The sequence below is a fragment of the Hibiscus syriacus genome, unplaced genomic scaffold, assembly GCF_006381635.1.
Source record: "Hibiscus syriacus cultivar Baekdansim isolate YM2019G1 unplaced genomic scaffold, ASM638163v2 tig00110435_pilon, whole genome shotgun sequence".
Lineage (NCBI taxonomy): Eukaryota > Viridiplantae > Streptophyta > Magnoliopsida > Malvales > Malvaceae > Hibiscus > Hibiscus syriacus.
This window is the reverse complement of record NW_024062736.1, coordinates 307797-334013: the sequence shown is the minus strand read 5'-3', so window position 1 is coordinate 334013 and position 26217 is coordinate 307797. Positions and strand designations below refer to the sequence as shown.

General features: G+C 32.3%; 2 protein-coding genes and 3 non-coding genes across 5 annotated transcripts; all 5 read left to right on the top strand.

Moving 5' to 3' along the window:
- Positions 1-4011: 4011 nt before the first annotated feature.
- TRNAM-CAU lies at positions 4012-4083 on the top strand. Its single transcript has one exon. It is a non-coding gene; the product is annotated as a tRNA-Met (tRNA).
- Positions 4084-6728: 2645 nt separating this feature from the next.
- LOC120125680 lies at positions 6729-6847 on the top strand. Its single transcript, XR_005516385.1, has one exon. It is a non-coding gene; the product is annotated as a small nucleolar RNA snoR126 (small nucleolar RNA).
- Positions 6848-6885: 38 nt separating this feature from the next.
- On the top strand, positions 6886-6981 carry LOC120125679. The gene has a single exon (XR_005516384.1). It is a non-coding gene; the product is annotated as a small nucleolar RNA snoR8a (small nucleolar RNA).
- Positions 6982-9177: 2196 nt separating this feature from the next.
- Positions 9178-10521, top strand: LOC120125644. Its single transcript, XM_039144021.1, has 7 exons — positions 9178-9347; positions 9437-9483; positions 9594-9708; positions 9807-9851; positions 9943-10002; positions 10173-10270; positions 10385-10521. Exons 1-7 carry the CDS (start codon positions 9264-9266, stop codon positions 10467-10469), a joined length of 534 nt encoding a protein of 177 aa, XP_038999952.1. The 5' UTR covers positions 9178-9263; the 3' UTR covers positions 10470-10521.
- Positions 10522-11875: 1354 nt separating this feature from the next.
- LOC120125598 (nuclear polyadenylated RNA-binding protein 4-like) lies at positions 11876-12976 on the top strand. Its single transcript, XM_039143992.1, has 2 exons — positions 11876-12079; positions 12353-12976. Exons 1-2 carry the CDS (start codon positions 11876-11878, stop codon positions 12974-12976), a joined length of 828 nt encoding a protein of 275 aa, XP_038999923.1.
- Positions 12977-26217: the final 13241 nt, after the last annotated feature.

The following is a 26217-nucleotide window of genomic DNA, read 5'->3' as shown; positions in this document are numbered from 1 at the left end:
GTTAATAAACCTTCCAGTTTCAGAGTCAATTTCAACTTCACAATGAAGGATATTGGCCTCGAAACAACGCAACTTATATTGGATTTCAACTTCACGGCGAAGGATATCCAATGCCCAGGCTCAACTTCATGACGAAAGGGCCATATATGATTCCAACTTCACGAACAGATTGACCCAACTTCACAATGAAGAAGTTATCTACGGCACATCAACACCAAAGTCTTCAGGACAAGTTTCACCTTTACGACGAAGTATCTTGAGCTAGAAGGCGATCCAGGAGTCACTTGCCAAAAGCTTTGAGTTCGATTTCAACTTCACGACAAAGGATATCGTGCTCAGAAGCTTCCAATTTAACTCAACCTCACGACAAGGGAGTAATTTTGTGATTTAATCCAATTATCGGATTTTAACTCTACAATAGAGGATATTTGATAGGATTTGACCCCTATAGGGATGATACGTTTGCGGTAAACGAAAAGTGTGTCTTTTAATCTTTTCCCTATCCCCGTTACACGACTATGGGCAAAGAGGGGCAGTTGTAGACACACTTTATATGACCAAAATATATTTATATATTATATACATAATTATATATATATATATATATATTGTATTATTATTGAAACTAACACATTTTTCATTTCTGTATCAGGCCCAATTGGTGCCCAAATACAATAGTTGGCCCACACCAGCCACTACCCACACTGACCCAGCTGCAATGGAAACCCTAGCCCCCATATGCTCCACAGCGCCGCACAGCAGTCAAGGAAAGTCCCATAGTCGCACGTTACTCCTCCGATCTTTCCAGTGGACCTGACTCCAAGCCACCAACGTCACGTAGATCTCGCAAGCATTATCAACAACCCAAACAACCCACCAACATGAGAATTCCAGTTAGTATAAGAGTCTTAAAAATAGGGTTTTGTTCAACTATGAATAACATGTAATCACCCATTATATTGGACTGCGAATTTCATACGATTACGCATGAGAGGAAAATAGTCACAAAATACAGCAAAAATACGCAAGTATTTACGAGAAAGAAAATCTGAGCTTTGTAAACAGTTCAAAAATGAAATAAAAGATAGTTTTTTTACCTTGATTTGCTCGTCCCTTGCATGTGCGTATTGTTTTCCTAAATTTTTTGGTTCGGATAGAACCTAAAAAGCTTTTAGCCGATGACCGGAATAGGGGTAATCGAAAATTTCTCTTTTATATCTACACCCCTACGAGGCTTGTTTTAAAAAAACTATGGTGTTTTTCGTGACGAGGGTGTTATGGGATTTCGGAAAAATTAAAAAATTTTAAGGTTTGTCGCCGATGAACGGCGACCAGCGAGGCGGCACGGTGCCGAAATCTGGAAAACCCAGGCCCTGTTCTTCATCTCTCAAGAACAATTGAGAGAAAAAGAGAGATGAGGGGAGAGCTTTCGTGGAAGAGGAGGAGAAATGAAGAATTAAAAGATTTTTTGGGTCTTATACCAAACCCGTCAGACCTCCATGACCCGGCCCGTAACCACACGACCCGCGTGTTTTAACTCTGGAGGGGGTAAAATGTGCTTTTAATCCTCGTGTTATTTTTTGAAGATTTAATTTGACCATAAATACGATTTTAACTCCAATTTCCTTTTAAATTGAACCCTCAGCTTTGGTTTTCTTTCAATCTCGCCCCAAATATTATTTAAATTGGCCACTCAATTTATTTTTCTTTTCAATTTGGCCCCTATTAAATTCAATCACATATATATTTTTATATATATTACATTTTATTATATATATTATTATTACTATATATATATATATTTTTTTTTTTTTGAATCCTTTTATTTTTTTATATTTGTTTTATTTTATTTTTATTTGCTTTGTTCATACGTATATATGTATATTTTTTATTTTTTTATATATATTTTTTATTATTCTTGGTTTTTTAATTTATTACTATTATATTATATTATTTGTATTTTCTATTTTTTTTCTTTTTATCTGTTATTATTGTACATATTATATTATATACATAACCTAACATTTTGAATTATCTCCCCTTTAGGCCCTACCCTCTCTTTTTTAGCTAACCAAACATTTACCCTTTTTTTCAAATCTGTACCCCTTTTTTTACTTTCGGTGGAGGGATGTTTTTTTTTATTTCTTTCCCTATTTATTATTATTATTACCTAATAGTTATATATATTATCATTTTTAGTTTTTCGTATTTTATTATTTTATTACTATTTTTTTATTCTATTTAATATTTTGTATTTGTATTTTCATATTTTTTATTTTTTCTTGGCTTTTCTAATTTACTTATTTATTTATTTATTGTTTATTTTTATTTTATTCGTTTATTATCTTGTTTATTTATTTCTTGTTTGTTTTATTTTTTGACTTCATGTTTTTTAAGACATTTATTTACCAATTCTTTCTTCCTTTTTGTTTGGGTTTATTTATTTTATTTATTTATTCCTTACATTTTCAACTAACATTTTTTTTTATTTTTTAAGGGCACGATTTAAATCCGTCAGAGGTAAATAATTTGGATCATATGTTACCTTTAAATTTTAACTTTCGATTTTCTTAATTAAAAACAACTGAAAATTACGTAGTACCGAAAGGGCAATTCAATGGTGCTAACCCTTCCTTGGCTGTAACCGACTCCCGAATCCGGCACGTTTCTGGTAAGACGCAGATCATGTAAGAAATAAGGTATCCGATCAACCCATTTGATTAAAATAAATGATCGGTGGCGACTCTAATTCCATTTTTCAAGTCGAATCTCAATTCCGGGCCAACGGAAAGACGGTTCCGACAATATGTTATAAAATCAAGTAATGAATATTCCTCGCATATTATTTTTCTAAAACACACTGTTTTCTAAATTAATATTATTGACATCAAAAGCATTTAAATTAAAAGAATCTATGGGGTCGTTAACTTGTGGTTGTATGACGATATGGATTAGGTCGTTAATTTACCATATTATAACCGACGTTAGGTACATGTTTTATTTGTTTGTTTTGTTATATAATTTTTAGGCTTTTAGCTATAATTTAATTTAATGAGATAAAAATGTTGAGAATTAATCATATACAAGAAAATGTTAAAAAATGTGTAGGGCATCATCATTCATCAAGTTGTCCAACCCTAAGCTTGTTTCTTCTTTTCTTCACTTGCAAGTTATTAAGATCCCTAAGTTGGCTTTCTATGCCAAAATACATAGTAGCCCATGGCCAATTACATCCATGAATTATTTTAAAGAAAACAGTTGTCAACGTAAATAAACATGATTTCATTAGTGTTTTTTTTAATTTGAATTTTGTTTTATAATTATTTTCTTTATATAATTTTGATATAAGCCAAATTTAATTTAATTGTTACTTACAAATATTAAATAAGTGAATATAATATTTATAAATATTTATTTTTTTATCCGGGTATTCATAAATATTTAGGAACATTCAATAATTCTTGAAGTTGAGCTTTGTCAAAAAAGGCAGTACGTTGACTTTAAGCTGATCACAAGAGAAGCTAATGAAGTAGCCAAGAACACATCCTACAAGGATGGAACTCTAGCTATCTACAATTCGATTCCAACTAATCGTTACTATATTCTTCACAGAGATGTTAATAGACCGTCTTATTTATGGCTTAGAAGGTGATGTAATTCTTTAATATTTGATTTTCATTAAAAAAATAAAAATAAAATGAACAATATATAAACCCTTCGGAACTATAATTCATTGAATTAGAAGCATAAAGTTTGCCGAGACTCCTCCCTCCTAAAATTGGAGCCTTCAATTCTTAGTGTGTAAAATGGGCCACAAACAGAACCCAGGAAAGTGGAACTTCTATGACGTTTAATTTAATTTGCGATCTGAATATAATAATATTATAATATTGACGTAGATAACAAACATATTAATAATAATTTAATATAATAAAAAAAGTCCCAGATTGTTAGTAAGTGTGTTACTGAAAACCAGTATATAATAGTAAACTCTTCAAGAGAAAATCAGCAATCAGAGTGGCGCAGCGGAAGCGTGGTGGGCCCATAACCCACAGGTCCCAGGATCGAAACCTGGCTCTGATATCTTGTAGAAGGCTTTCCAATTTTTATCCCACTGCTCTTTGTTAGATACCGCTGTTACAGATTACAGGAGCACATCTTGCCTTCCCAAATGCATCATCCATTCACAAGAAAATTTATTTTCCTAAAACCAACATCCAACTTTAATTCTTCTAGATCTATTGAAACCAATCTACACAACAAGATACTTCCTCTTTTGCACAAATTCAGAAAATGTACCACAGTTTCATCCTCACTTGCACAAATTCAGCTGATCTAAGACCTGTTCTTTTCCAATTAGTATGATTAGTAGGCATAGCGTCCACAAAAATTCTCCATATGAACAATCTGAACTCCTTCCATAATCGATTCCATGTTCCTCCATTCGAAAGGAAGTTGGTGGCGTGGTATAGTCAGCAATACCTTGCTGTGTCTTGAGAAAAACATTAAACCTCATCTTCCTTTTCTGATGCTTGTTAGTTGGTAGAAAGCTGAAATAATAAGTGAACTAAGCAAAAGTTGCAGAAATCCGTATGTTAATCCATCCCCATTGCAATTCTTGAATCATTATGACCAAGAAACTAGGCATTTTTACCAGCCTTTCAACATTTGGCAACAACAACCTGCAAAAAACAATAAAAAAGGATTTGACCACAAGAAGTTGCATGCTTGGTGATACATGAACCAGAAATTCCTTGTTATGAAACCAACACCTTTCTTATTTATTTATATTTCAACAATACTGAACTTGACACTGTTTAAGCATCCTGACACATTGAATTATTCATCAACGTAAGGCTTCTATATCTACATACCTATATTCTATACTTCCATGTTCTTATCTAATAAGGCTCTATTTCAGCAAGACCCTCAATGGATAAACAAATTCCCGTTGACGACGAATTCCATCTTTCGGAAGAGGTGGGAGATTGGATAATCTCACCAAGGTATCATCTCTAACATTACATGATTCCTTGCAAGAAAAACCAATCTTCTTCTTCCTTGCTAATTTGGAGCCACCGTTTTCACTTGACAGCTTGCCATTTCCCCCACTTTTGGTACACTCTTTATAAGCAGCAAGGAAAGGATCTTGCACCCACCACCTCAAGCCCTTCCCCGATGTGATCCTCTTCGGAAACGGAGGCGGAGGAGGAACTTTCTTCTCATGAACCAAAATCTTGGACGTGCCAGCACCGGCAACGGCATATGACCCTACATCAATAGGGCAGTAGTGATGATCACAATGGATAACCTTGGACGACTTGGAAACCCCTGGCTTGTCCTCCCAAGAAAAGGGTACATTCCCTTGTGAATGAACCTTTTTATGACTCATTTTTCCCCAACGCTGATCAAAGAATCATTTGCAGGCGTTGCTTATATATATTGAAGGCGGATATCAACTTTAGAATTAATTGTTTGTTACACAATCCATTGGGTCAAAAAAACATAATATCTGAAGAGGATGCAAATAAATCGTGAAAAATAAGCAGCAATTTGCTTTCGAATGAATTTAGAGAAAGAAATGATGAAAGTAAAGAAAAAGATAAAAAGAGTTGATGAAGAGCTTTGTTTGTTAATTTAACAGCCTTGGACTGACAATCCCTCCCAGTGCTCCAAAGTTACGGTAGGTAAAGTTGATCATTTTCATTTTGATCAATTAAAAATAATTACTGAGAAAATAGGTTTTTTAGTTACCAGCTGAATTTGATTATTGACAAGCCAACAACAATAATAAAAAAGTTTATTTATCTATTAACAAATTCATTATTATTATCAACTTTCTACTCTATTAATGCATATTTTTTAACTTAAGAAATGCTTTTAAGTTATGAGTTTCTTTAATTAAGAAAATGTAAAAAATATCTAATAAATTGAGTTTAGTCTTGACAATTTTTTTAAAAATTGAAATGTCGGACTCATTTTATTAATAGAAAAAAAAAAATTCTATAATACAACAGCCTAATTTAAAGTTAAGAAAATACAATGACTGACCACATTCCTCCCATGGAAAAAAAGAGAACAGAAAACAAGGTCGAACTTGAAGAGCAAAATCGAATTTCTCGACCTACGGAATATAAATTCACCTTCTATCCTCCTATCCTCTGCTTGAAACTCCGCACTGCGTAACGCCTCTTCTACCCAGTAACAATTTTAAAATATCATTAATAAAGTCGATCAAAATTTAGTTTAATGTTTTATAAATGCAAATTTAAATGTATCTAAATGTATAATAAACTTTAATTTAATAGTTTGGAGATTATAAATTATTAACAAATTAATACCATTTACATAAAGTTTAATAAATCATTAAAAAGAATATAAAAAATAATTATCACTTTTAATTTTCTGAGCTAATAGGGAGTTGGGTTGGGCTAGTATAAAAAATAATAAAAAAATTAGTAAAATCCATTTTAATAAAATCGGATGTTTGATCAATCAGGCTGGATTATATTGTATATATTGGGCCTTTGGCGCAAAACTTCCCAACCCTTTAAGAAGAAGGACAACATCGTCATTTACATAAAACCCTAAAAACTTAGATTTAGGATTTCACGCTTATAAAATGCGAATCAACTCTGCTCTTCTCAGCCGCTCCTCTCTCCGTCTTCTTTTCTGTTCTTCTGGAGTGTTTAGCTTGTTGGAATTTTGACAAAGTTTTTATAAAGTTATGGCAGTGATGACAAGTTTACGTTTCTCGATTCTGAACTGGTTTTCTATTTCTTAAATTTGTTTGAATTTAAGGACCAAACAGCTCCCTGATGACAGCGTTTGTGCGTGTCTGAGCCTTAATTTCCTTTCTTTTTTTGCTAAAGCTGTAGGAAAACGGAGATGGCGATGATTATAAAAATAATTCCTCGTTCTGATATTTGCTCATATTGGGCATGACAGACTTCTTATTACACCCATAGAATCTGAGCTCTCCGCTCCTCTAATTTTCTTCATTATTTTTATTAATGGAACCACTCTCTTCTTTTGCCCACTTTATTTTCTTATTTTTAATATTAGAATCGTTCAGCTTTAGAATTTTCATTGTTAATTTTTTTTACATTTCAATATTCAAGGGTTCTGTTACCTAACTCTCATTTCGCCTATCTTTTCTTTTCCCCTTTTCCTTTGTTTCTATCATAAATTTATATTATTTCTCTTAATAGACAATTTCACTAAATATCACTCTAAAATATCTCTAAAAAATTAATTAATTATGGGAAAAATACATATTTTCCGTTATTTACCGGTGTAGCATTTATTTTTGTCACGTAATAATGAAGTGTTTTTTAAAACAAAATGTTTAAATAAAATATGTTTTCTATAGAGAGTGTCTTTTGTTCACGTCATAAATATATTTAATAAAATATTTTTTGTTCATGAAGAACATATTTACTAAAATATTTTAAAAAAAATATAAATATCAAAGATAATTTGGTTTATATTGACTTTATGAGTTAAAAAGATTAGTAGTATTAATTTATATAAACATAAATGAAGTGTAAGGCTTTGTTTCTTAACCAAGTAGAATTATAGAATTATGTAGTTTTCCCCTTCTTCCCTTATAATTTCTAGGTTTTTGTTTTTACTTTATTCATTAAGTTTTATTATTGAAATAAATATAATGTTTATATGAATTAAAATAAAATATTTTAGTATTTTAAAATATTAAACAATTAATCTTATTAATTTTAAAATATTTTTATTAAAAAATTGTATAAATATTCTTATAAAAAAATCTTAACAAAATTTAATTCATAATTTATAAAATTAATTATTTACTATTTTTAATATATCAAAACTTTTTAATTTTAATAAATATAAACTTAAGTAATATTTTAATATGACCTATTGAAATTAATAAGTAAAATATAAGTGGATTTATCATGATATATTATAAATCTAAAAAATATAAATTTCAATAATGAAATTTTTAAAAGTTGTAAAATGGTAAAATGACTATTTATGTGTACTAGATTTATTCTTTTTCGTTAAAAGATTAACGATTGTCTTAGTTGGTTGTTAATCTATTAATTGAAATATAATAAAATTATATTTTAATGATGTTTATTTACACAACAACATAATGGAAATGAAGAGTTGATCTACAAAATACAATTAAAATGATTGAGATTAGATTTTATCATATATCATTTAACAAGTTAATGTCCAATTGAGATGGTTGTTAATTTTTTAATGGAAATTAAAGAATTTAGAATAAATGAATAGTTGAATGACTATTTTATAATTTTTAATTGTCGAAAGACTCAATAAATATTGTTTTGTAACTTTTAATAATTGAGTTTTCTTTTAGAAGAATATATATAGAAGAATTTTATTGATTTTTAATCTTATTTATAATTTATGGGTACTTAAGAATAAAGTATGCTTTGAAGTTTCTGAATGCAGCCCAGAGTAAGTGATTTGTGAGTTAAAGTCCCTCTCATAAATTTAAGTTAAAGTTGTGATTGTAAATACTAAGGAGTAAGGACCAGAGATTTTATGCTGATTAAAATTCAGCATCATAGGAGGGAGCTTTTGCAATTCTCTCCTAAATTGCTTATAGAAAAGGTACAAGTGGTTTTATTTTACTATTGTTAATAATGCAAATTTTCTCTACCACCAATCCTGGAGGACACTGGTTATGGATAAAAGTAAATAGTTAATTGGAAAAAAGGTTTAAAGTCCTAAATTAAATATTAAGGCCAAGTTTCAACATCTATTTGGGCAAAAAAGTTTAATATCAAATTGCACCTTAAAGCTAATTTCAAGTACAAAAATGTGGAATTGCCCTAAATATATAGAAGGTGGAAGTAATCTGGTTGGGCTAGAGCCTTGCCAATTGCAAAGCGAAACGAATCAAAGCAATCAACAATTCATAGCCCACTCAATCCAAACGTTGATGTTCTCTTAACCACCAATCCTGCAGCTCCAAATTCCACCTTTTGATGAAATTAGTCCAAAGAAAAATCAACAATCGACCAATTTTTTTCCTGGAAAGTCTCTAGTTTCCCAGTCCCTGTATTTGCTTGAAAGTGCAATGGCCACTATGTTTTCATTCATTCAATTCTTTTAAATTTCAATCTCAAGTTTCATCATTTCAATTTCCCATTTTTTGCCCCATAAAACTAAAACCAGCCAAGCGTTTCACAACCAACAATGGCATCAGCAACTCTCGGCTCTTGGGAAGAGCCTCTGTCTCTGAATTCAAAGCAGATATGCCTGAGATCCTTGGGGATGTTAGCATTTTCACTGCTGCTGGTCAGCCTGTCCTTCTGAAAGACCTTTGGGACCAAAACCAAGTAAAATTGACTCTATTATTGTTGCTAAAACTTGCTCCAATCTCAATTCAGACTCTTTTTAATTTCTGTTTTTGTTTTTCTTGCGCCAGGGAATTGCAGTTGTTGCACTCCTACGCCATTTCGGATGCCCTTGTTGGTGAACACTTAAGCACTCACCAGCTTCAGGGATTTTTTAGTATCTACCTTTTTCTGTAAGTTTATGACTAATTACTAAACAATATTTTTTCTTCTTTCATTTATTGTAAGCTGGGAACTTGCTTCAGAATTGAAAGAAGCAAAAGCAAGATTTGAAGCCGCTGGAGTTAAACTGAATGCACTTGGAGTTGGTACTCCCAACAAAGCACGCATGCTTGCAAAGCGGGTACTTCCTTTTTCTGTGTTCTTCAATGCTTTTCTGGGAAAAATGTTGTTGATTATTGCTAACAATTTGCATATATCGGATCACTGAAATTGATTCAGCTACCATTTCCAATGGATTGCCTTTACGCTGATCCAGAACGCAAGGTAATACCACACCATTAGTGGACTCGTACTGTAGTTTTTCCCTCCTTTAAAAAATTTTAACCATTAACGTTCGAAAAACACCCCTTCTCAGTCATATGGTATTATGGGCTTGTATTATGGTTTTGGTCGAACGTTCTTCAATCCAGCAAGTGTAAATCTCTTTTTCACTCTCTCCCATACTTTTTTCTCCTTATTTTCAGATAATTTTTAAGACAACACCGACTAGTATAAAACACGACATGAAAAGTAACACTGATACAACAAGTTGTCGTGTCCACGATTTGTAGGGTAGTGTATAATTTAATAGGTAATGTTGTGCAGACTCGGGTGTTTTCAAGGTTTGAATCATTGCGGAAAGCTGTAAAAAAAACTATACAATTGAGGCCACTCCAGACGAAAGAAGTGGTGTACTGCAACATGTAAAACACGAAATTCATTTAAGCTCTGTAAACTTTAATGGCGCTTCAACATAAGAATCCATGTTTTAGAGTCATACCAATGTTGATAATAGTTTTCCTCTTTGGTTGTATCAGGGAGGAATGTTTGTGTTCAAAGGTAAGCAACTGGTATATGCTCGAAAAGATGAAGGGGCCGGAGATATCATGCACCTCTAGATGAAGTTTTTGACATATGTTGCAAAGTTCCAGCTTCATGAATATTAAATCTATACTAGGAGTGTAACTGAACATAAACGTTTTGATGAATTGTTTGTATAACGTTTGTTTATAATCATTTATAAGCTAAACAAACAAGTATAAATAAAAATTTTATGTTCATTTAATAAACGAATGAACACGATGTGTATTCGGTTCTTTTATATTTACGAAAAAATTCACTTGAAAGCACATTTATTGGATCGCTTATAAGCTTGTTTATCGAATCATTAATAAGTTCATTTACCTGGTTCTCCTTTTTCTTTTAATTTTTTTATATTTTAAATATTGAGGAAAGTAGGGACGAAAATTGAATATAGGGTGAACTTTGGAGCTTAATGACTTATGACATAATTTCACAAACAAATTCATAACTGCTAAACGAATATGTTGACAAACATTAAACGAATATGTTTATAAATGATAAACGAACCGAACACAAACACTTTCAAAATAAACAAATTAACACAAATATGATATTAAAAATCTAATTGAACACGAATTAAACACTAATACCTTCAAAAATAAATAAACGAACATTAATACAATCTTATTAGTTCAAATTTGGTTCATTTACACACCTAATATGTACTAATAAATTATCGTGTTGCTAATTTACATAATATCAGACTTCCAACTTCAGAAACTTAATGCAAAATTTAACAATCTTAAGGGTAACAAGAATCAATATTTGTATAAGGTTTCGATATATTTTGCACACAATTTAATCGGTTTATTGAATTATTTAAATATTATTAAATTCATTAAACATAATATAATTAGTTTTACTAAAATTACTCAATTTATTTTCGTCAAAGCCAACATGGCCTAATCAATATATACCGCATAGAATTTCTTTTACAACTCAATCAGTTCAGTTTATGACAATATACCATGTTAACACCTAAATTTGATGAAATCTGGTGGGATTAGTAATATAATAATTTAAAATTTCTTTTAAATACAATTAAATTTAAATTTCGAAATAGTTTAACATATTTAAACTGAGCAGTTTATGTTACTTTTAAATTTCTTATGTAATTAATTGTGGTTAAACTAATCAAGCAATTTATTCTAAAGAACTAAATTATTAGATATAATATAAAAATAATATAAATAATAATTTGTAAAGGATAAGGTCAAATTAAAAAATATAATCGTACTATTACAATTAGAATCAAACCATGCAACAAAAAGAGAGACAATTCAAATTAATCTCAATTTGTTACAGGCATAAAGTAAAATTTAGTATTTTTTTCTCTTATAAATAATATTCACTATCTAATCTCTCGGATAATGTTTTCAAGAGTATCTAGTTTTCTCTATAATTGTTTATGAAATCTCAAGTTTTTTCTTCAACAGTTTTTGGTCATGGAGCCTGAGAATCCTAAATTGTTTATTAGGGGAGATTTTTCAATTATTACAGAAACAACGTTAAAAGAACATTTCAGTGAGTATGGTAAGATTAAAGATGTTCTTATCATTGCTCAAAAGAACATCGGTTTCGTTACTTTTTCTGATCCTTCCATGGCTCAAAACGCCCTTAAACAAGAACATGTTATTCTTGATCAACGGGTAAGTTTCTCTCTCTCTTTTGTACATGTTAATATATATATTTTTTAGATAGAATTGTATGTATTAATATTTGATATTTGAATTTATTGATGTGAGATTGGATTCCTCGGTCAAAAACCGAAAATATATTTGATTTGGTGTGTGTAGAAAAGTTTAGAATCTATAGAACCGAGAACCGGGAAAAATCAAAATGTGTAGGGTTTAGGGTTTTATTATTCTTTGTATAAGTGATTAAAAGGTTTTAACATATTTTATTTAATTTTGTTGAATTAGGTTGATGTGGAACCAGCGAAACCAAAAGTACCAATCAGCGATAGAAAGATATTCGTAGGAGGGTTGCCTCATGCAATAACTGACGAAGAATTCAATCAATATTTCAATAAATACGGTACCATCACCGATTCGATCATAATGTACAATAGTGCAACCGGAGTAAAAAAAGGGTACGGCTTCGTGACATATGATTCAAAGGAAGCGGTGACACGAGTTCTGCAGAACAAATTTCACCAATTACAGGACAAGATGGTTGAAGTTAAGAAGGCCATCCCCAAATATCATATGGGTGCCGAGCCGGATGGATTTGAACATAATCAGAGATGCGGCATTGTCAACATTTATGATGTAAATTCTCAGCCATACTTTAATCCACCAACATATTGTGGGAGTGGATTTGAACATAGTCAGAGTTATGACACTATCAGCATTTATGATGTAAATTCTCAGCCATACTTTAATCCAGCATCATATTGGGATAGTTACTACGGGCCTGTCTACTACCAGCCTTGGTATGATTTCTATGGAGGATATTACCTGCAGCCGATGTATTTGGATCATCCATTCCCTTGCGCTGATCCGTCTAATTGCCAGCATCCTTACTGTAAAAACAACCGGATGTAGATGAAACTTTGGTAAAAACATCTTCTTCTTTATCGTATCTTATCTCCCGTATTTTGAGTTTGATTTGATCTCAACCTTCTGTTTTGTGCTGGCTGTCGTCAGAGTAACATTGGGTTTTAGTCTGGCCTTTGAAGCCCAGATTCAAGTCGAAATAAAGGCAACATAGGGCTTCAAAGTTAAAATAGAGGGTTTTACATGTGAAATAGATAAATGCTGAGTTTCTGTTTTAGGTGATCTATTCTTATTTTATTTTTAAATAATATGGAATGATTAAAAGGTAATACTGTCTATAATTTTTATTAACCATTAATAACATTCATACTCTACATAATACACTGTTATTCGAAACCTCTCGATAAGCTCATCAATTCTTGTATTATAAGTTCTGTAATTGATATCTAATAATCATGTCATCATTTGTTGTAGGGGAGATGTATACATGTCAGAACAGCAACCGAAGACAAAAAGTGAGACGAAGCTGAAACAGGGAAGAGACTCTCATTCCTAATCGTTGGAACATATTTTATTATTTACGATTAAGAATGATTATGTTGCCCAAGTCAAGTTAAAATTTTTCTGGTTAGTCGAGCTAAGAAGGCTTTTGTGAGAATCAAACTTTACTTTATTGAATCGGGTTAGAAATTTTCTTATTAGTCAAGTTACCGACTCTTTTGTACTATTCAAATTTTATTTAATTTTTCCAGTTTAGTTATTTGAGTTTTTTTAATATAATTTTATATTATTTTATAATATATTGATTTTATTTTAAACGATTTTCTCTAATCGAATACACATATATTTTATAATATGCAAATAATATTTATAATATTATTTAATAGATTCAATGATATTTAAAATTATAAAATGTATCTATACTGTTATTTTTAAAATACGCATATATATATAATATTATTTTTAAAATTATGAAATATATCTATTATGTTATTTTAATAAATTAAAATATATCTATGATTCAAAGGAATTGATGGGGAAAAAAGTCAATCAAAGGATTAAATTAAATAAAAAAATAATTAAATTGTACACAGAATAAATTTGTTGTTAATGATAGAAATTGAAGTTGCATAAATATTCTATAGTTTTGAGGAGTATGTGATTTAAATTTAATAAAAAAATTTAACTTAAAATCAAAGAGTAATTGAAGAACTGAAAAATCATTCAAAGTTGAAGAATTAAATTACAAAGAGAGGAAAATGGCATTCAAAAAGAGGGATTGAAGCTGAAAAAGTTTTCTAAAATTAGTCCAGGAGTGTGTGGTTCAAATAGGATCTAATATACTTAAAATGAAGAAATAAGGAAATCAATGGATATATCAAGTTTTTATTTTTTCACACAAATCAATTTATCTTAGTGGTTAAAGGAATCATTATTGTTTCTAAAGATCATAAGTTCGAACATCTTTGATTGCAAGGGTTTGATAAAATCTGAATTCAATTCAAACTTGAAATCTAAAATTAAAATTTGATTTTTTTTAATTGAATCTAGTTTTATTTATCCCATCTTATTAAAGAGGATTGGAACCGAAAATAATGGAGTTAAATCCATAAAAGATAATTGTCCTTTTCAATTCATTCTAATTTCCAAGTCAATTTGTCTCGCATGACCCATCCCCCTTTTTATGAGGAAAAAAAAAGACCGCCAAATCACATTCTCTTGAGCGTCTCTCTCTCACACTCCCCTGGTCCTTTTAAGTGAGGACAAAGTAAAAGAGGAAAACTACAAATAAATCCAGATTTCCGGGACCTTGAAAGCAGGCACCCAAAGTTGGGTTTCAAAGAGATTCTTGGATTGTTGAATGAAAGCAACCCTACCAACAAGTCCTTAACAGACATTTGGGGTTGTCTTTCTTCTCCACGATAACTTTCTCTGTTTGCACTCTCTTTCAGACAATATAGCTGTCCTACGAATGTGGATATTTTGGTGGTCGATGCTTTAACAAGAGAATAGTTGCTTTGCTTTCTTTGTACACATCTAGAGGATTTCCCCTATTTATGATAGCAATATCTTGGAGGGTATTCTCCCCTTCACAGGCCTACTGCAATACCCTCTAGGAATTAGGTTAGTCCCAGGCTTTTTGCATGAAATTACTATAAAATCTTAATGCTAAATTTTAGAAGAAAAAGGAAAAGATTTTGAACCAATCCAAAGAAAATCTATGCTACCTACTTATTAACTACATGTTTGCAGACTCGCAATGACCCAAGCAGCTGTCTAGAAAAGGAATCAAATGTGTGAATATGACAACACCAATTTGTCTTTCACCATCACATCCGAAACAAGAGACAGAGAGGAAACTTAAAAGTAGAGTAGCAAATATTACAATCTTTCTCTACCAATTTATCATAATCAATCATCAAAATAATCTTAATGAGTATAAAATTACAAATTAGATGAATAGTTAATGTATAAGTTTAGATATACACTCTGTTATGAAAATCGGACCGGACCGGCCGGTTTAATCGGGAACCGTTGATTAGTCCGGTTCAATCTAAATCGGTTGAACCGTTATTAGTGAACCGGTCAGAACCGTTGAACCGTTCAAACCGGCTGAAAACCGGAAAAATCGGGATTTTTATTTTTTGTTTTTTTAAAAAAAATTAAACCAAACAACGTCGTTTGTTAAACGAGCCAAGTCGAACTCGAGTATTGCTGAGCTCGACTCGAACTTAAAAACTTTAAAAGTAAGCTCAACTCAACTCAAACTCACAAGGTAAAAATTATCAAGTTCAACTCAAACTCGAAATATAATATTGAAACTTGAACTCAAAAAGGCTTGAACTCAAAAAAAAAATTAGAAGCTCGATTGAAGCCTAAAACTCGAGCTTGATTGAAGTGAAAGAATAGTTCACTCAATGTTCACCAAAAGGTTCCATGATTTTGAATGCCAAATTACCTCTATTATTTATAGAAGTTAGTTGTGATGCGCTTCTATGTTTCTTAGCAATGTGAGATTGTTTTGTTCTCATATTTTTACTCTTTAGACTTTTGTGATGTTCTTCTATGTTTCTTAGCCATGTGAGATTGTTTTTAAAAAAAAAATAAACCAAACAATATCATTTTGTTATGATTTTTTTAAATCCAAATTTATTTTTTAATTATAGTTATATAATTATATTTATTATTTAATATGTTTTACCTTAAATATTATGTTGCAGTTAATTTGAATCATTTTGTTTCACTTGATTTTATGGTTTTTAACTTATATATGTTATGACTTGCTTTGAATATGACTTGTGATATAAAAAATTATTTTTTATTAAATATTTTTGGTATTTTTTTATTTAATTTTTTAAATAATTATGACGTCGTCCGGTCGGACCAGTACGACCGGTTGAACCAGTGAACCGGTAGCATGACCGGTTCGCTAATCGGTCCGGTTCTGAAAACCAATGATATACATATAACACATTAAATGATTTGAGCAAATGCATATGTATAGTATATCTTTTCAATTATTAAGAAAGATTCTAAATATATATTATTTCGTAATTACCTCATATTATTGAAAATGTTTAAATTTATATATCGATATTGTTTAAGAAAAACAATCTGATAAATACAATATGCGAATTTTAGTTTAATTTATTTTAATATCATATTTCTTATTTAGAATTTATAGTATATTGTTTCAAATTAAAAGTTTAAGGTTTTAATATCATATTAAATTTTATATAATTTGTGTATCAACTATTAGCATATTATATTGTAGACACTCGTTTTTGTCCGGGTCTACAAAAATATTTTATTATATTATATATTTATTTATTATTATTATTATTATTATTATATTTTTATTTTATTATTTTTATAGGCCCCGCATTCAACAACCTCGATTTAGTGAGATTCATAAAATAAACCAACATATTTGAGTCATATTGAAACACTAAAATCAAAGCATTTTGAGTCCACGTAGGACTCTAAATCTGAGCTAAAAATAGGTGTCTTTAGACTATAAATAGACTCATGCATCAAGAGGAAAAGACACAGAGAAAAACGTGGAACCAAAATCAGAGGAAAGGGCAGCGATTTGGAAAAACTGATGGAAGAAAAGGACAAAAAATAAGCGTGGAAGATCCAAAGTCAGTATCTAAAAGCACGAGGAGTGGCAGAGCATTTTCATTGCAAATCTAGTTTCTCTACACGCAAAACATAAGAGATGTAACAACTTTTGACTTATTCTTTTTATTTCATTTTTTATTTATTTACTTTATATATTTTTTCATTTTCTCCTAATTTTAATATTTTTACTTCTTTTTACATTGTTATATATATATATATATATATACATATATATATTTATTCATTTTTTATTAATATTTTTTATTATTCTTTTCTCATGTTTATTTTCATTTTTACAATCCAACACTTTCGACTTTTTAGGGATACTTTCAATCGATCAAAGATAATTAATTCGAATTGAATTTTTAAATTTCAATTTAAATTTTGATTTTTGCGATTAAGGCAACCGATAAATAAATTGGTACCGAAAGGACGGTTCAAGGGTGTTAATCCTTCCTTGACCGTAACCGACTCCCAAACCCGACACGTTTCTCGTACAACGCAGATTATGTAAGATGGTGTCTGACCTACCTAAATTCGTTTTAAATGGTCGGTGGCGACTCCAATTCATTTAATCCAAGTTGAAGCCCAATTCGGGGCCCAACCGAAAGACGGTTCCGACAGCGACTCCGCTAGGGACAAATAAATGAGTCGGGCTGAAATTAATTTACAATTGTCTTTTTAAGCGAAAATTACAAGTTTAAATTTTAATTTATTTATTCGATTCTTATTATTTATCTTTGATTATTTTTTTCAAATAAATAGTTGTACTAACGTTTTTTTTAAGAGAAAATAATCTCAATGACCAAAAATCCCAGATAATATACGATTTTGACCAACTTTTTTTGGATTTGCGAAAATGACCAACAAAATCGCAATGCGATCTCTAATTCGCATTGCGATCTCCACTATCGCAAATTCGCGTTGCATTTCGCATTGCGATAGTTGAAAATCGCGTTGCGATTTTCCATTTCGCGTTGCGATAGTCTACAGTGTCGTTGCGATTTTCCATTTCGCGTTGTGATAGTCTACAGTAAATTAAAAAAAGATTTTGTTTCTTAAGAATTTTCTCTAAAAATATAGTATCCGCGCGGACGTGTCGAAGACACGTATTACCACGACCACGACCACAACCACGACCCGACCCGAGACGAGACGGCGGTGGCGGCGGCGCGCGAGAGTCCCCCTTGTTCTCTTTCACTCAACAAGGAAATGGGAAATACAAGCCTTAAATACACTTCCATATAGTGTTTCCAATACTATGTGGGATTGAGCATTACTCAACACTTCAAAGAAAATATAGCAATTTTTGTAGCATGTTTCCTACTTAATACATATCTAAAAATATTAAAACATTTTATCATATTAAAACTATATGTATAAGTTTGAATTGAAATGTAGATATCTACAACTCTTTTAATTCTCTTGATAAAATGATAAAATGTTTTAGATATGGATTAAGTGGGAAACATGCTACAAAAATTGCTATATTTTCTTTGAAGTGTCGAGTAATGCTCAATCCCACATAGTATTGGAAACACTATATGGACGTGTATTTAAGGCTTGGATTTCCCATTTCCTTATTGAGTGAAAGAGAACAAGGGAGACTCTCGCGTGCCGCCGCCGCCGCCGTCTCGTCACGGGTCGTGGTCGTGGTCGTGGTAATACGTGTCTTCAACACGTCCGCGCGGATACTATCTTTTTTGAGAAAATTCTTAAGAAACAAAATCTTTTTTTAATTTACTGTAGACTATCGCAACGACACTGTAGACTATCGCAACGCGAAATGGAAAATCGCAACGACACTGTAGACTATCGCAACGCGAGATGGAAAATCGCAACGACACTGTACACTACCGCAACGCGAAATGGAAAATCGCAACGCGATTTTCAACTATCGCAACGCGAAATGGAAAATCGCAACGACACTGTAGACTATCGCAACGCGAAATGGAAAATAGCAACGACACTGTAGACTATCGCAACGCGATTTTCAACTATCGCAACGCGAAATGCAACGCGAATTTGCAATACTGAAAATCGCGTTGCGAATTAGAGATCGCATTGCGATTTTATTGATCATTTTGGCAAATCTAAAAAAAGTTGGTTAAAATCGTATATTATAAGGCATTTTTGGTCACTGAGGCGATTTTCTCTTTTTTTAATGATTTCAGATATTTTTCAAAATTGTCATCTCTAGCTCTATACCCGAGCTCCAAACCCTTTTAAGTGGGGCTGAAAGTGATGCCTTCGTGGGAATTTATTCTCCGTATGGGCCTAGCAAGTAACCTTCGAGATTCATATACCTTATTTCTTCGTGGGAATTTATTCTCCGTATGGGCCTAGCAAGTAACCTTCGAGATTCATATACCTTATTTCTTCGTGTGAATTTATTCTCCGTATGGGCATAAGAGAATGTATCCTCTCGAGTTTAACTTAGTCCACATAAGCTTGTGATGGGCTTAGGACTAAGGGTCTGGCAAGTCCAAAGGGGCACCAGCAAGCAGAACTCGAGTACCTTTTTTAGAACCTAAACCGGGAGAGTACAGGGAATTAGAGCCCACCCCAAAACCTCATTCCAAACCCTAGACTGCTTTGTTTCCTGCCTTACTTTCTGTTCAAAGCATGCGAACTAGACAAATATGCGGTTAGAATTTGTTTGAAATTAGCATGTGGGATAGAGATCATGTCTAGGTAGGAATTAAAGCATGTGGGGTAAACATCATGTGGAGTAAGACATTTATTTTTCATTATTATTTTTTATTATTTTCACCTCACTAACTCTTTTCATTTTCATTTTATTTTATTTTCATCACTTGGATCATTTAAAAGAGGTGTTGATCCACCAAAAATGTGTTTGTTAAACATGAATAATTTGCATTAATTGACAAAGGGGTTGTAAAACAAGAGATGAAAATACAGAGGACAATCTACAAGGCGACTATGTGTCGCATTCAATCCAGAAGACATAGTGCCCACAATTGAAGAGTGTATCACTCTGCTGCATTATAAAGGACTCAGAATGAACCGGGTCTACATCAAGCACAATGAAAATCTATCTTTGAAGAACTGACTGGCAGAGGTTGTAGGGGCAAGATGAAGGGAGTCCCTTCAAAGACAACAATGGCAAAACGATAGCTGAAATTAGAGACTCTTGTTGACGAATTCAAGAAAAAGACAAATGAACTTCACATAGTTCCTATCAATTGAGGGCTCCAATGATGTATTCGTTGGGAACATGTTCAACAAAAGATAAATGCCAGAGATGCAATCATTCGAGACTTCTTGATCCAGTTCAAAAAGCAACTCAACATTTGCACGGTTCATCCAGAGAAGCTAGAGTGGTTAGACATGTTATTCAACCGGTGACAGACGAAGACAGAAGACTAGTCAACATGTCAGAAGCTGTCATGATATTTTTATCTCTTAAAAGATAAAACACTTTTGCCTCCAATAAGGATTATTTCTAATAACATACACATTTTTTTATCAATGGCTCGAACATTGCATGCATCATGCATTCCAATATATTTTGCATTATTTTTCTTTTTTATTACATTCACATGTCTCATAAAAAATGAGAACATTTTGATTATATTCCCAGGACCTACAAAGAGCTTTACCAGTAACTTCTTGACACCCATGTAGTGTCACCATACCTGGAGGAAACCATGAAGTCCCTATACCCCAAGTGGTATGACGAGAATGCTCATTGTGAATATCACGATGGTGTCTCAGGGCACACAATTGAGAATTGTTACGCATTCAAGATAGTCGTACAGAAGATGCGTAACCAGAACTGGATCGATTTCAACAACTAGGGGGCATCCAAGTGAGGAAGATCATTTCATCATTTGAGGCATTCTGTTTGAATTTATTTTTCATTTTTTTCTCAAGTTTTTGTAAGGACTTTTAAATAAATTTATGTTACTTTAAAGACGTTAAGCAATGAATCACATTTGTAAACTTGCAATTCTTTGAATATCATCTGAATTAAGAAACTCTGTAAATGGTTCAAAGTTACAGATGTTTGACGAAGTGACATGATTTAAAACAAGGAATTTGACTTTACCCAGAATATGCACTCAAACACCGTACCCTGCTCTTGCAATAAACCAATATAACTTTTTTCTTTCATAAGGTGCGGACAACATGGAACATCCTTTTGCATATGACATTAGTATACTTTTTATTTAAGACGTTCAATGATGATCATTATCTTTACAGATGGAATAGTCGAGTAGGTAAATCTAGTTTATGTCAGTTGCTTAGAAATTGAACTCTAAAAATGAGATTCCTTGACTTTCAACAACACCTAGACTATAACAGGTTCTTCTTGACAAACTTAAGAAATTAAATCCGTAAAGCTGAGCTATTCCACTAAGGCAATTGGTTATAGAGGAAACTTGAAAGCTCTGGCCTTATGAGTAGATTACGTTTAAATCATGACATTGCTCGAACACTTGGCAATTTGGTGTTTGCTCCACTGCTATTGTCCGGCCGAAGACTTTGTGATGAGATGAACCCTTTAGTTAACTTGATAAAACTGATTATAATGTTAAGTTGTCCCTCTAAAGCAATTGGTTAAACGCCCCAGCTTTATGGATTCAACTAGCCAGATAACAGCAAATTAAATCAAATTTATCTAAGTAAGAAATTTTCGGTAATGATGGACTAAGGGAGTTAAGGAACACCTGTTATAGTCAACTTCACACGAGCACTCAGAAATTTCATTTTTAAACCGATATTTCTGCACTACCTTTGTTAGAGGAGCTTACGAGGCTTGAACAAATGGAAGATTTCATAGGACCGGAATAAAAGGTCTAGTAATTTATATGCTAGTTGCGTCATTTTGTCTACACCCAATTAAAATGCCAAACCAAAAAAAGCACGTTGCAATAACAAAAAAAAAGACCTTTTTATTGCTGAAACCTTAGGTCAACCTAAAGCCAACTCATCTATTTGAACATTTGTCAAAGAGCTGTAACTCTGAAAGCATTAAAAGAGCTATTGATTACGTTGATATACTTTGAACTCATGTTTATAATTTGATTTAATTGTGAACAATATTTTACAGATTTTTTATCATTTTCCCTCCTAAAACAAGAAAAAGGAGAAAATATTTTCAAACAGGACAGTCTCAAATATGAAAGATCTGTAAAGCCAAAGCTTGAAATGGGGTATGCTCGAATCCAACGACAAGACCAGAAGACAAAAATGAGGCTCCATCCAAGAGATAAAACATAATCAATTCATGTTGCATGCATCTTAGAATCACTTAAGAGCATCACATTTATCATTTTTAGCACACATATTTTTTTACAGCTTTTAGAGTCAAATTTCAACTTCAAGATGAAAGATAATCGATTCAAAAAGTGCATTTAGAAATTGATGGTGGTTGCTCAACTTCACAACGAAGGGGCGACTGACGGTCATCAAACAACTTTTCAGTTTCATTCATAGTCAATTTCAACTTCACAACGAAAGATATTGGACTCGAGACAACACAAGCTCAACTTCACAACGAAGGGGCGACTGACTGTCAACAAACAACATTTTAGTTTCATTCAGAGTCAATTTCAACTTCACAGCGAAGGATATTGGACTCGAGACAACACAAGCTCAACTTTACAGCGAAGGGGTGACTGACTGTCAATAAACAACTTTTCAGTTTCATTCAGAGTCAATTTCAATTTCACAACGAAGGATATCAGACTCGAGACAACACAAGCTCAACTTCATAGCGAATGGGCGACTGACTGTCAAAAAACAAATTTTCAGTTTCATTCAGATTCAATTTCAACTTTACAGCGAATGATATTGGACTCGAGACAACACAAGCCCAACTTCACAACGAAGGGGCGGCTGGCTGTCAACAAACAACTTTCCAGTTTCAGAGTCAATTTCAACTTCACGACGAAGGATATTGGCCTCGAAACAACACAAATATTTGGATTTCAACTTCACGACGAAGGATATCCAATTCGAGACTCAACTTCACAACGAAGGGGCCATCCATGGTTTCAACTTCACGACGAAGGGAATTGTGCCCACCAAAGGCCTTCAAGTTCGGCTACTTTCAGCTCCAAGACACATCATTTGCAGCATAACTTAAGTCAAGAAGGGTTATCTACCAACCGAAGACCCTAGAGTTCGATTACACTCAGCTTCGAGGGCACATCATTTACAGTAAAACTCAAGGCTAGAAGGGTTATCTGTGACCAAAAAAACCTTCGAGTTCGACTACGCTCAGCTCTAAGGCATATCATTTGCAGCATAACTTAAGTCGAGAAGGGTTATCTGCCAACCAAAGACCTTCTAGTTCGACTACGCTCAACTTCAAGGCACATTATTTACAGCATAGCTTAAGTCGAGAAGAGCTATCTGCCAAAAACCCTCGAGTTTGGTTACACTCAGCTTCGAGGGCACATCATTTACAGCATAACTCAAGGCTATAAGGGTTATCTGTGACCAAAAGACCTTCGAGTTTGACTGCACTCAGCTCTAAGGCATATAATTTGCAGCATAACTTAAGTCGAGAAGGGTTATATGCCAACCAAAGACCTTCGAGTTTGACTACGCTCAACTCCAAGGCACATCATTTACAGCATAGCTTAAGTCGAGAAGGGTTATCTGCCAAAGACCCTCTAGTCCGATTACACTCAGCTTCGAGGGCACATCATTTATGACATAACTCAAGGCTAGAAGGGTTATCTGTCAACAAAGACCTTCGAGTTCGACTCCACTCAGCTCAAAGACACTATCATTTGCAGCATAGCTCAAGGCAATAAGGGCTATCTGCCAAAGACCTTCGAGTTCGATTCCATTAAGCTCGAGGGCGTATCAACCGCATTGCATCAGTAAGGAACTACTTTCCAGTCAAATTTTTACACCCAGATCTCTAAATCGAGAAGAAGACCAAGGTCGACAAAGATTGGCAACAAAGAGCCACTTTCCGATTCCCCACGATTTCAACTTCAAGAAGAAGGATATCGTACCCAATGGATAGACTTAGTGTCACAATAAAAATAATCAAGTCTCAAATCAAAGAGAACCGGACAAAAACTAGTTATCTTTTTCATCTTTGCCCTATTCTTGTTAATATCAAAATGTGCAAAGAGGGGCAGCTGCAGACACTCGCTTTTGTTCGGGTCTACACTTTTGACTTTTTAGGGATACTTTCAATCGATCAAAGATAATTAATTCAAATTAAAATTTTAAATTTTAATTTTAATTTTAATTTTGATTTTCGCGATTAAGACAACCGATGAATTAATTGATACCGAAAGGGTGGTTCAAGGGTGCTCATCCTTCCTTGACCGTAACCGACTCCCGAACCCGACACGTTTCTGGTACAACGCAGATCAGGTAAGATGGTGTCCGACCTACCTAAATTCGTTTTAAATGGTCGGTGGCGACTCCAATTCATTTAATCCAAGTCGAAATTTAATTCGGTGTCTAACCGAAAGACGGTTCTGACATATATAAATATAAATTTTAAATTTAATACTGATAATTATAATTCAAATAAAATAAAACTTCGTTATTTAGGAAAACGAAAAGAGGTTAATGAGGTTTTAAAAGGCATTCAATACAATATAGTAGTAGTATTACACATGGATGTGGTCACTCTATTGGTTGCTATCCATTACACGCTTTATCTGTTGACTTTGGATTTACACATGGTTATCAAAATCAGACCGGATCGATCGGTTCAATCGGTTGAATCGTGAATTGGTGGCCTGTCTGGTCCGGTTACCTCACAAAATCGGTCTGGCAATGAATCGGCTGAAAATCGACAAAATCGGTTTGAACCGCTGGTTCACTTTTTTTCTTTAAAAAAAATTAAACCAAACGACGTCGTTTGGTCAACGAGCCAAGTCAAATTCGAGTATTGCTGAGCTCGACTCGAACTCAAAAACTTTAAAAGTAAGCTCAACTCGACTCAAAAACTCACGAGCTAAAAATTATCAAGTTCAACTCGAACTCGAAATATAATATTAAAACTTGAACTCGAAATGGCTCGAACTAAAAAAAAAAATTAGAAGTTCGGTTGAAGCCTAAAATTTGATCTCAATTGAAGTGAAAGAATAGTTCGGTCTGTGCTCACCAAAATGCTCTATGATTTTAAATGTCAAATTACCTCTATTATTTATAGAAGTAAGTTGGGATGCTCTTCTATGTTTCTTAGCCATGTGGGATTGTTTTGTTCTCATATTTTTACTCTTTAAACTTTTAGGATGCTCTTCTATGTTTCTTAGCCATGTGAGATTGTTTTTTTTAAATTAAACCAAATGACATCATTTGTTATGATTTTTTTAAGCTATAATTTTTTTGATTATAGTTATATAATTATATTTATTATTTAATATGTTTTGCCTTAAAATATGTTGTAGTTGATTTGAATCATTTTGTTTCACTTGATTTTATGATTTTTAATTATATATGTTTTGACTTGTGATATTTTATACCTTTTAATATTGTAAACTTAAAAAAATTGTTACATATATATTAATATTGCTTTGAATATTATGTAAAATTAAAAAATATTATTTTATATAAAATTCTGTTCAACTGCGATTGAACTCGGTTAAACTAGTAAACCAGTACCTTTACCGGTTTAATGTCCGGTCCGATTTTAAAAACATTGGATTTACATGTTAGTCATTTCGGATTTTTCGGATTTTCAGTTCCCATGTGAATTACCAAATTGGTCACCATTCCCTTCTTTAAACCAGTGTTATAAGGGATAATTTAGTGATTTACCTATATGTATTATTTTTAAATTACTCGTAAAAATATTTTCTTCTTAAAATCATTTATTGAAATAACATTTACTTTTATCACGTAATATAAAATCATATTTAATTAAACGTATTTTTTTAAAAAGATGAAACTGATTGAACGTATATTTATCTTATATGATAATACCATCAATAAATGATACAAACCGTATTAATTAACGTAAAATATATGTTTAGTGAATCGTATGTTTAAATAAAATATATATTTTTTCATATCATACCTTTATAATAAATTTAGATAAATATGAATGATAGAAAATTATTTAGAAATTTAAGGTAAAGTCTATAATAGTCGAGAGAAAAATCGTCGTGTGTTGCGTGACAAGAAAATTTGAGTTAAAATTTGTCAGTTGTGGATAT